Here is a 12986-nt window from a genome sequence, read left to right on the forward strand (position 1 = left end):
CAGGTGACCTAGTTTTTAATCCTACATGACCCAGATTCAAACTGGACCTTAAGATCATCAATATTAACATTCTGACCAAGTTTCATGAAGATATAGTCATAAATGCGGCCTCTACAGTGTTAACAAGCTTTTCCTTTGATTTGACCTGGTGACCTAGTTTTTGACCCCAGATGACCCAATATCAAACTCGTCCAAGACTTTTTTAAGGATAACATTCTGACTATGTTTCATTAAGATTGGGCCAAAATTGTGACCTCTAGAGTGTTAACAAGCTTTTCCTTTGATTTGACCCAGTGACCTAGTTTTTGACCCCAGATGACCCAATATCGAACTCATCCAAGATTTTATGGAGGGTAACATTCTGACCAAGTTTCATTAAGATTGGGCCAAAAATGTGACCTCTAGAGTGTTAACAAGCTTTTCCTTTGATTTGACCTGGTGACCTAGTTTTTAACCCCAGATGACCCAATATCGAACTCGTCCAAGACTTTATGGAGGGTAACATTCTGACCAAGTTTCATTAAGATTGGGTCAAAATTGTGACCTCTAGAGTGTTAACAAGCTTTTCCTTTGATTTGACCTGGTGACCTAGTTTTTGAACCCAGATGACCCAATATCGAACTCGTCCAAGATTTTATGGAGGGTAACATTCTGACCAAGTTTCATTAAGATTGGGCCAAAAATGTGACCTCTAGAGTGTTAACAGTCAAATTGTTGACGACGGACGGACGGACGGACGGACGGACGACGGACGACGACGGACGCCGGACACAGGGTGATCACTAAAGCTCACCTTTGAGCACTTCGTGCTCAGGTGAGCTAAAAATCAAAGAAAAATCATCCAACCGGAACACAAAGATAATATGCTTAGCTCCTCTTACAGATGGACCAACTGACAGACGTAGCGACGACTACCGGTATATGCTTCCCCTTCGGGAAGCATAAAAACAATATAATTTCAAAACATTTGAACTTTGGTGGTTACCAGCAGTTTTTCTATTAAGGTAGAAGACCTTTCATGACAAATGGCACTTTCCATTAGATTACGACTTGAGCATTTTCAGCATTACACAGCTGGTATGGAAATCCACATGTTTTTTTGCATGAGATTCATAAATGGAAAAAAAAATGCCAAAGAAGGATACAAGAAAATTTAATCATCAGATGGATATTGTTTCCACTACCTTAAATATCATTTGTATGTTTTAACTGTTTTTCACAAGCTCATTTTCAGTAAATAAGGTGATATAAGTTTGTTTATTTCACAACACTATAATAACACAACAAGGCCAAAATTAAAACATGTTTTTCAGTCTATGCTATAGTAGTCGCAACTTGACCGCGATGGTTGACCTTAGGCTGATTATTCATATCGATTATTTCATTAGTATGAATAAGGGGTGCTTAGGGTATCCATGTATATTTATATGCAGTAAGTTTGTATACAATGCACTCTTTTCAATAATAGGTTGTGCCTCATTATGTATTATAATACAAAGGTCAACCCTCGGGGTCAAGTTGCGTCCACTATACAATATAGAAATTATACCCGTACATAAAATTTAAGTAAACTAGAGCTCTCACAGGAGTGACGAATTATACCCCCACAATACCGCGTTGTCACAGAAGTAAGCCAATGTCAAAAATCAAAAGGGCTCATCTGCTGGTCATGACCAACCTTCCTATCAATTTTCATGATCCTAGGCCCAAGCATTCTCAAGTTATCGTCTTGAAATGGTTGAACTGTTCCTGGTCACTGTGACCTTGACCTTTGACCTTCTGACTTCAAAATCAATAGAGGTCATCTGCTGGTCATGACTAATCTCCCTATCAACTTTCATGATTCTAGGCCCAAGCATTCTCAAGTTTTCATCTGGAAACTGTTCCGGGACCTTGACCTTCGACCTCAAAGTCGAACTTGACCTGAATTTTATGATGTTACACCCACGCGTGTACCAAAATTTATGATCCTATTATAATAAGGCCCAAGCTTTCTCAATTTATCATCTGGAAATTGCTTAACTATTCCGGGTCAATGTGACCTTGACCTTTGACCTACTGACCTCAAAGTCGAATTTGACCTGTATTTTATGATGTTACACATGTGTACCACAAATTCTTTAAATCTGTCAGGCTCATGATTTATTGTCCGGAAACCATGAAAACCAACAGACCGACCAACAAACCGACCGACAAGCTCACTCCTATATACCACCACCCCCAAACTTCGCTTGTGGGGGTATAATAAATCATGTTTTGATTAATATTTCAGCATTTATAATACACAATGTCTAAGCTTTGGCCTTACTAAAATTTAAGAGCCACAGAACATAATATTTAATACAATATTGCCTAATCTAATATACATATTACAAAACTGCAACATGCTGTTAATAATATATATATATATAACACTCAAGTACACTCTAATGTTGTCATATTTCTTTTCTTTTATTTTCTGCAACTTCATTCACGTTTGATTTCATATTCAAAGACAATATTAAATTAAATAGTCCACCGCACAACTAATGTTTTTGTGCAAATATCCAAAATAAAAAAATTTGCACTAAGTTTTATTTTATGTTTGCACAGTTTTCAAGTTTTAACTCACTATCTCAATTCATTTACAAAAATGGAATATTATTTAAATAAATAGCTCTTTCATCAGAAGCAGAAGTAACTGAATAGGGAAACGTAAGTATAACGTATTATCCAAACAACACCATAGGAATCTTAATGACCACCTTAGTGCACAACTATTGTAACTGTATATCAATAAAAGAAGTACATAAAACAGCTTCATGCTGGTCACAAACTAAAAATCTATAAAGCGATGATCAAATTACATCCCATTCTACCAACTACTTCTAAGGTCAAGTAACTACTTCTCTAGAATGAGTTTCTGTCATTTGTCAAGGAGAGGAAGAAGAACACACAACTATTCCAAACCAGTAAGATGAAGCAATCATTTCAATATATGTAGCTAAAATGTTTAATATACCTGTAACCCTTATCATGCTGGACACAACTAAGTCTACCTTTGTGACCAGTGTAGATCATAATCAGCCTGCACATCCATGCAGTCTGATCATGATGTGCACTGTTCGCTATTCAGTCAGTATAGTTTTGGTAATCACCCCTTTTAACAGTTAATAGTACTGTTCAAATTGAAAGATGGACAAGTTCATTGCAGAAATTTAGCAAGGCAAGGGTTAAGGCTTTAAGTTTTTGTAAAAGTACCACAGAATTTTCAAGTTTGCTTGTAGATGTTATCAAGGAATAATTCTAATGATCTAGTTCCACTTCCTGCTAGTAATAAATTATTATACTCTAGTACAGGAACAATCACATCTTGACTGCTAGTTTAAAGAAGTGAAAAAAATATTAACTTTTAACCTGCTGCGCCCAGAGCAGACCAAGATCAGCCTGCATGTCCATGCAGGCTGATCTTGGTCTGCACTGTTTGCTATTCAGTCAGTAAATTTTCAGTACACACCCCTTTGAATAATAAGTGGTACTGCCCAAATTGAATGACGGACCAGTTCATTTTAGAAATTTAGCAGGGTAAAATTTAATGTAAATGCTGGCTCAGTATAAAGGCAGCAGACCCGTTATGTAAAAAAGTAATTTTTTCTGAAGATTACTTATTCTCATACCCAGCAATGTCAGTATAATTTGTCTGTAAATGTAGCTCATACAACATCATGACTTTCAGTACTAGCCAGAGAATGCTGAAATCCTATGCAGAGAAAAAAGTCAAAAGACAGCTATGGGAACCTTTATATCAACCAAAATTGTAACAGGATAGAATTAAATTAAATAAGTAATGACGTTTAGCAAATAAAACTAAAACTGCTAGAAACAACTACAGGTCTCGTGCAGTATGAAAAGCTAGCTAGCCTCAATTACCACGATTTCCGAGCATGCTTCTCATCTGTATGTCTTTTATATCTCTACATCGAAGCAAGCTTCGCACCACAAAATCGTCAATACTCTGACAACAAAATATGCTGATCAGTACAATATAAATCTTGAACAATAAATTGACAATTAAGTAAAACAGATTAATTCCTCAATGTACTAGCGAAAATGATGATTATTTCATTATCGCAGATTTATACTTTCTTCTGACTTTCTTATGGCGCTATTACATGCCTTATCACCATCATTTTTTTGCAAATAATACACTGAGACTGCTAAAAATATATAACAAGAATAGATTGAAAATGGACTAAGCTATGGTTTCATCCTTTTTATATTTCAGAAAGCTAATAATTCTGGTGTAAATCATTAAAGCAGACTTACATCAGGAACAAAAACTTGAAATGTGTAAACAGCATAATTGTTTCATATATGGATTAATCGATTCAGTTGAACAAACAAAAATCATTAAAGAATAATAATAGTTGCGTACAATACGTTCTTCTCTCATAACGTTGACAGGTTATCACACCGATATGTTACTAGCGAACATTTGTTATTATGTCTCTAAATGTCTCATAAATCTAGCTGCTCCTTAAAGATATCCATGCGTTAATCAAACATTTCACCTTTCATTCAACAAGTTTTCATCATGATTTCCAGTAGTTTGTCAAACACTGTATGAACCTCTACAAATAATCCAATTTATAGGAGCACATGATATTATATATGAAACTTTAATATCGGAAATCATACAGTCTTGAAACATGCATGTAAGGAAAAGGCATTCAAATGATTGATTTTTGCAAAAAAATTGAATATTTTTCAATACATTTGAATTATCATAATTTCTTTTGCAGTGTACCTGTTTCAAAAATTTATATCGATTTCTGGAAAAAAAGAAACTTTTTTTGTTATTGAGATCATAAAGAAATTGTTAATAGGAATCAAAATATATCTGACTTTGTTTGAAAGGAAAAAATACAAGTAAACTTTTAACACACTACAGCAGAAATTATTCAATTATTCAGAGAATGAAAATGCAAAGGAACTGGATTTAGCTTTTCTCCTCATTGAAATTCTTGAATATGTGACATAAAGAAAAAAGATCACACACATCACTACACTTTCACTAATACAATCCTTTTGAATAACGATCATTGAATATAACAACAATATTGCCTGTGTCATTAATATTTGATTAGCGATAATTCCATTGCACTAAACAGGAGCTAATTTATAGTAATATCGTAAGAACGATGACACAAGCATGAAACAGAGTTTTCGTTACATCCGAATTTCCGACTTATTTGAACAACGTCATGTTATAAAAAAACAGACACAAAATATTCATGCCAATTCATGATGAGCCTCTTCTTAAATCATGATGACACTTTTCTGTAAAGTTGGTGTACATAATATGGAATCAAGTAAAATCTAATTGTCAATGAACAGACGTCGTCACTCCATTGGCACCGTTTTTATCTACGGTCTGCCAAATAACTTCTGCAGATTGAAATACAATTTATCTTAACTTAGTTTAACAAATGTAAGCAAATGTTTGAGTAAACAGACATAATCAAATGAAACCCACAAATTAACGATACAATTTGAAGATATTTTGTTGAAAGTGTATCGTTTATCAGAAGGTCATATGAATAAACCATATCATTTTCTGGATAACATTTGTATAAATAGAATAAATTAACAAGAAATCTTATATAGGGACTGATGTTTGTATATTCGAAAACGTCTGTTGTTTTGGTTTTTTGTGTGTGTAAATTCAACAAAAAATCAATAGTTTAGTTTAGTTTATAATAATTTTTCTTGGGATTTTGGTGAAAGCTTCAAGCTTATTTGAAACACTCTTAACTCTACTTCCTGGAAAGGTGTCTAAAGAAAGGGTATCATTGTGACTCCAGTGGGACTTGAACCTATGACCTCCTGGTTGAGAGGCTGACACCTTAACCACTGCACAACTGGCACCCTTGACATTCCTAACAAACATTCAATTCAACATTTTTATGATAATCCATAACAATTACATGAGAATATCAATTTTTTATCACTTTTCACAATTTCACAACATTTTGATTTACATTTAAACAAAATGTATAAGAAGATATAATCTGTAGTAATGACTAACGAAATGTTTCTCAAGACAGTTTGATTCTTGATAATATGAATCAAGAAATAGAATGTGTTGAAAACAAAAGTTTGGAGATAACTGTTGCATAAAGAATTGCCAGCTTTTGTACACAGCTAAATGACAACATGTTATGTATTATGTAAAAGTTCATTAACACTGCAAGGTCCTGTGCTAATGCTGTAATCCATTTGTTTATTACTGTGGATTATCTTTTCTCATTAAGTGCCAAGAAACCAAATGCTAATCTTGTGTTATTTATAATACCTGGATTAGTGATATAAGAACACTGGCAAACATGTTTTGTAATACAAGGGTAAGTAGCAATCTGAAAGCAAGTATTGTCTGTAAGTATTGACCTGGCACTCATGAATATTCCGTATGTTTCCGTAAATTAATTTTCGGTGTACGAACCCAAACAATGATATTGCTATTGAAAAGCGAATTATATACCATCACGTATCATGTGCAGATATAGCTGTGCGGACAAAGCGTTTTGCCACTAATCTCAGGGTTGAGTGTTCGAGTCCTCTGATTGACCAAATTATTTTTTTATGATTTTATCTGTAAAAGACGGAAACTTGTCACATTTGTCATGTTTTATCAACGAAATACTCTACTATCGATTACCATTCTTCTACATACATAAAACCGTTCTACAAAATATCGTTTAAAATCTTCAGGACCGGACAAGCACGGACAGTTCAAAGAACTGTTGTTAGCGATACAAAATGCAATGTGTCATAAAAAAATATATAATCATAGATACAAATACAAACACAAGGAATTATATTTTAAAAAATGGTTAGAAAAGAATTCGAACCCATGGTAACGTGTTTTCAAGTCGGAGAGCTTACCACTACACTACTGTGCCGTTGGTTCTCTAAATTGGTTATTTTGATAAATCTGGATATTTTCAGGACACGAATATCACGTGAAATAACGAAAACGCCCGAAAATATTGGCGAAGATTAATGAGTGCCAGGTCAATACTTACGGACAATAGAAATGTGTTTATTGTGCACAGGTAACCACTGAAAAAAATGGCAAAAAAGAAGGGCCATAACTCTGGGAATCATGCATGATAACGTTTGTATAGATAGAATAAATTAACAAGAAATCTTATATAGGACTGGTGTCTGTATATTCGAAAACATCTGTTGTTTTTGTTTTTTTTTGTCAACAGTTTAGTTTAGTTTATAATAATTTTTCTTGGGATTTTGGTGAAAGCTTCAAGCTTATTCGAAACACTCTCAACTCTACTTCCTGGAAAGGTGTCTAAAGAAAGGGTATCATTGTCACTCCAGTGGGACTTGAACCCATGACCTCCTGGTTGAGAGGCTGACACCTTAACCACTGCACAACTGGCACCCTTGACATTCCTAACAAAAATTCAATGCAACATTTTTATGATAATCCATAACAATTACATGAGAAGATAATTTTTTTTATTATTTCTCACCATTTCACAACACGCTGATTCACATTTAAATAAAATCTGTAAGAAGACAATCTGTGGTATTATGACTAACAAAATGTTTCTCAAGACAGTTTGGTTCTTCCTATATGAATCAAGAAGAATGTGTTGAAAACAAAAGTTTGGAGATTACTGTTATTATTTTTTCCCCTAAAGAAAAGACTGTTGCATAAAGAATTGCATAACTGAATGACACATGTTATGTATGTATGCACTGCCAGGTCCTGTACACATGCTGTAATCCACTTGTTTATTACTGTGGATTATCTTTTCTCATTAAGTGCCAAGAATTTATACTCTATCCCTGATATACCTGGATTAGTGATTTAAGAACACTGGCAAACATGTTTTGTAATGCAAGGGTAAGTAGCAATCAGCAAGTAGAAAATTAATGTGTTTAATGGGCACAGGTAACCACTGAAAATAATGGCAAAAAAGAAAGGGCCATAACTCTGGGAATCATGCATGGTTTATGGTGGACACAGCTTCCTTGGTGGATGAGACAAAGTCGGAACACATACCGCAATAAAAAGCAGAAAAGGAATATAGATCTATGACAGTGCTAAAAAGGTTTACTAAAATATTATTGGGGTCAAAGCTAAGACATATTGGTTACCCTGGCAAACTATGAATAAACTTGACTATTGATGTCAGTCATTATGTTTATGATGAATACAACCTTAATTGCAAAGTTAATACCACTCTATGAAAACCAGACTGAACACTGTCTATTTTGTTATATTTTACCGGCATCTGAAAGAACTATCACTTGTAATCACATACAATTACAATCAATATCACTACACATACAGAACGGAAATTATCCTCGGAAACTTTCAGGACAGTTTTAAGCGAGGATCAAAAATCAATTTAAATAGAAAGGAAATGACAGGTTTTATTATAGCAGATAAAAAATGGAATCATTAGAATTCCGATTTCTGCTATTTCTGTATTCAGAAATTTCTGTGCAAAATGTACGTTGAACAAAAGACTGAAAATGAATAAGTGTGACGTGCTTCATTATAACCTGTACATTTTCAGAAGTGTTTAGCTTTTAAAATATGTCTAAAAACTGTCAAGCCTCGGACAATGTCTTTAAATTATAAGACATAGGCAGGATGTCTCATTGTTTGGTTGTTATTTTCTGCAGAGCCTTGCATTTTATTATTTTATTCAACTTGTTTGATAAAGTCAATATGAAAAGACACTCGTGTAATATCCTCTATATATTAAATAAGAAGCTACAAAAATATTGCACATTGGGTGGACATTGACCATCTTCAATTGTATACAGTTAAAATATTTTATGCAGGCAGCTAGAAGATCAACACAATCTGGCTGCTTAAGGCGGATGGCTGTTTCAAAAATCTGAAATTAAAACAGAAAGTCAATCTGGGGAGTAACCTGGGTGGTTGCTTAAGGCAATAGGCTGCTTTATACAGGTGTCAGATAAGGGAGGATAAACTGTATGACTGGTAATACAGGTGTCAGATAGGGGAGGATAAACTGTATGACTGGTAATACAGGTATCAGATAGGGGAGGTTAAACTGTATGACTGGTAAGTAAAGACATTGTTCATATTTTTATCTCCTTCACTGTTTATAAACTGGGGCAAAGAAGTACGACTACTACAGAAGGCATAAAGTCATAGAAAAACAGAGCACAAGCTTAGGTGTAGTAAGTTGAGTAATACAACAGAAGAAAATAGTTTCATACCTCGAATGTTGATAGGGAAAATTTAAACAGTTAACACCAAGAATAAACATTGGATATAAATATGTACACAGTAAACGTGCCATGACGATATATTAATGCAAACACACATAGCCCTCACCCAGCGACCAGTCTAAGTACTTGACCCCACAGAGACTGCCACTTGACCACTTAATTTGTTAGGAATATGCACAACTATTAAAACATCAAATAGGGCTAATTTCAAGGCAAATAAAGATTTTTCAGGTATAAAAAGGGACTATTTACCTAGTATAAATGGTATTTTAATAGCCAATAAATATACATAAGGTATAAACTGGCAGATTACGGTAACAAGTAGAAATTTATTTGGATCGCAATATTTGACACTTTGAAATAAATTACCCTTAAACAAACAACGATTCCAAGTTGACACATAAAATAATGATACTCGTGTCCTGGGTATTACATTTTGCTGAAAAAACACTACCAGCATCTATATATGAATGTATTCAGCAAAAGAAACAACCAGACATGTTAAAACCAATATTATTAGCTCTTTGTGCAGCTGAAAATGAACAATTTCAGTTTTAAACCAAACTGAAAACAAGAGAGACAAAAGATCATAGGTAAAAAGTCTACCTGAAAATAGCGATGTAAGATAACTAACCAGCCCGCTGCAGGTATAAAATTTAACTGAAAGCAGATACAAAAGAAATGAGCCATGCCATGAGAAAACCAACATAGTGGGTGTGTGACCAGCATGGATCCAGACCAGCCTGCGCATCCGCGCAGTCTGGTCAGGATCCATGCTGTTCGCTAACAGTTTCTCCAATTCCAATAGGCATTAAAAGCGAACAGCATGGAGCCTGACCAGACTGCGCGGATGCGCAGGCTGGTCTGGATCCATGCTGTTCGCACACCCACTATGTTGGTTTTCTCATGGCACGGCTCAAATGATATCCACCTTTTTCTGTCTGATATATTTTTGTCTCTCAGCATGGTTTAATTAAATAAAAAAGCTCAATTTAAGCCCTTGGTTAAATAGTGCAGAAAGGTATCAAATCACAGCCATCCCTCAAGATTTATGTATAGGAATTATGTAGGTAACAATAGTTTGATAGACACATGATAGTTTGACAATTAGCTATTGCTCAAAATGATCATGTCTATTTGATCTACATTCCGATATATTGTCATCTTAATATATCAACTAAACCATTTAAATTGTAACAGACAATCCGGGACGTATCACATGTATGGTAAAACAAATTGCAAATTATCATAATGACAAAACCGAACTAAGAATTTATATGTTTTCCTCCTGAATTTGCACGTGAACTTTTTTTAAAATCTAATTTCTGTAAAAGTTTATAAAATGTCATATTGTTACCACCAGCAACAGAAGATGAAGGTGACCTTGACCCTGATAAGACAGACTCTGTAGATGCCCTCTGTGACCTTGGTAAACCAGAATCTGGCAATGTCAGTCTTCTGTAAGATGGTGAGGATATGTATTTCTTTGGAGAAGACAGTGTACTTCTTGTTAACTCTGAACTTCTGCTTGACGGTTTTGTATAAATTCTAAATTTTGACGGAAATTTTAAGTTTTCTCTAAGTCTATCAACTTGTTCCCTAGGTGATAACCGCCAACTGTCTAAAGAATCAAAACTGTGTCTAGACTCTGGTGTCATTGGCAGTAGGTTCATGGATTCCGTGCTCTGTCTCGATATTTTCAGTATGTCAACATTTTTCCTCGGTGATACATGATATACTTTTGGAGAGTAAAGACTTTTCCTTGACAACGTCCTTGTACTTCGTGGCAAGGTCATCGGTTTATCTATTGGAGAAAAGGATGATGCTTTTCTCTTTCCTGTTCCCAGTGAATAATCACTGTATTTAGAACTAAATCCACTATCTCTCGACATTATATACCGTTCCCTATATCCCATTGTTGTTTTCATTTCAGACAGTTAACAGCAACTAAACTTAGCAATTTTTAAATTTCAAACAACTTATCAGCAACATTGAAAAAATATCCCAAAAAAACTAATAGTTATTCACTAATATATCGGTCAAAACATGGTGATAATTTAAAATCCCAGGCTTTCTGTGTGTAAATTTTTGTTACAATATATATATAAATCTTAGATATGATTACGAAAAACTATAGAACTCAATATTTCTTTTGTTGATTAAACTATACAACCAAAGATAGGTATGCTAGTTAAAGGATTTTAAAACCCATTCATTGCATATCTTATTTTCCTTCATAAGACATGATGAACATTTATAAAGATTAAATGAGCCGTGCCATGAGAAAACCAACATAGTGGGTATGCGACCAGCAAGGATCCAGACCAGCCTGCGCATCCGCGCAGTCTGGTCAGGCTCCATGCTGTTCGCTTTTAAAGCCTATTGGAATTGGAGAAACTATTAGCGAACAGCATGGATCCTGACCAGACTGCGCAGATGCGCAGACTGGTCTGGATCCATGCTGGTCGCATACCCACTATGTTGGTTTTCCCATGGCACGGCTCAAATTACGAAAACCCGAAGAACAGTCCACAACAGAAGACGTGCATCTTAAATATTATATTCACTTTCTTTTTTTTGGAATTCTTACTTTTTGCAAAACTTTAACATTTACATGAAAATTATTTTCAAATGTTTTATGAAAATATTAGAAATAGAAATTTCAAAACTGCTGAAGAAGTCGTCTCAATTAAAGTGATGACTGCAGTGAACAGAGGGCTGAAGGTGCCAAGGCAGGGACAAAATGATAGAAAGCATTAAGACTCAGTTCACTGTTAGCTTCAATCTATAAACAAGAGGGTCATGATGACCCTGGATCGATCACCTGAGTAATATGAGCTACATGTTTCAAATGTCAAACTGATGATTTTTAGAAATTTTTTGGAAGATTTTCCGATGTACAATCAAGTAACCCCTGGGCCGGGGCCAATTTTACCCCGGGGGTCATGATTTGAACACAGTTTGTAGAAGTCTACTAGGCAATGTTACATATCAAATATCTGAGATCTTGGCCTTCTGGTTTATTTTAAGCAAATTTATGAAGATTTCCCTATGTACAATCAAGTAACCCCTGGGGCTGGGTCAGTTTGACCCTGGCGGGGGTCAAGATTTGAACAAATTTTGTAGAGGTCCACTAGGCAATGCTACACGTCAAATATCTAAGCTCTAGGGCTTCTGGTTTTTGAGAAGAAGATTTTTTAAGATTTTCCTATGTAAAATCAAGTGACCCCTGGAGCGGGGTCAATTTTGACCCCGGGGTCATGATTTGAACAAATTTGGTAGAAGTCCACTAGACAATGCTTCACAACAAATATCTAAGCTCTAGGGCTTCTGGTTTTTGAGAAGAAGATTTTTAAAGATTTTCCTTTCAGTTGCCATGGCAACCAGAGTTCTGCGTGGAATTCAATTCTTTGAACAATTTTTGTAGAGCTTCACCCAAGGAACATTACTATGAAGTTTGGATGAAATTGGCCTTGCAGTTTATAAGGAGATGTCGTTTAAAGTAAAAGTTTATGGACGCCAGACGGTGAGTGATCAGAATAGCTCACCCTGAGCCTTTGGCTCATGTGAGCTAAAAAAATGTTTGATTATGAGAACATGTAGGCAAACTTTCCAAAAGTATTTGATTACATGCAATAATCTGGTTACATTTACTGATTACGATCAAAACGGTCAGAGTAATTACAAGGATATTGGAACTACAGTGAAACACC

At 34.9% G+C, this 12986-nt stretch overlaps 1 protein-coding gene across 1 annotated transcript in view; it reads right to left on the minus strand.

Moving 5' to 3' along the window:
• Nucleotides 1–11295, minus strand: part of LOC123560657 (uncharacterized) — a 62209-nt gene extending 50914 nt beyond the window's left edge. Inside the window, exon 1 of the mRNA XM_053516966.1 lies at nt 10631–11295. Within this exon, the coding sequence (XP_053372941.1) occupies nt 10631–11201 (571 nt within the window). The 5' untranslated portion in view covers nt 11202–11295. The remainder of the gene's footprint in view (nt 1–10630) is intronic.
• Between the last annotated feature and the right edge of the window lie 1691 nt (nt 11296–12986).

Source organism: Mercenaria mercenaria, chromosome 10 (assembly GCF_021730395.1).
Source record: "Mercenaria mercenaria strain notata chromosome 10, MADL_Memer_1, whole genome shotgun sequence".
Taxonomy (NCBI): Eukaryota; Metazoa; Mollusca; class Bivalvia; order Venerida; family Veneridae; genus Mercenaria; species Mercenaria mercenaria.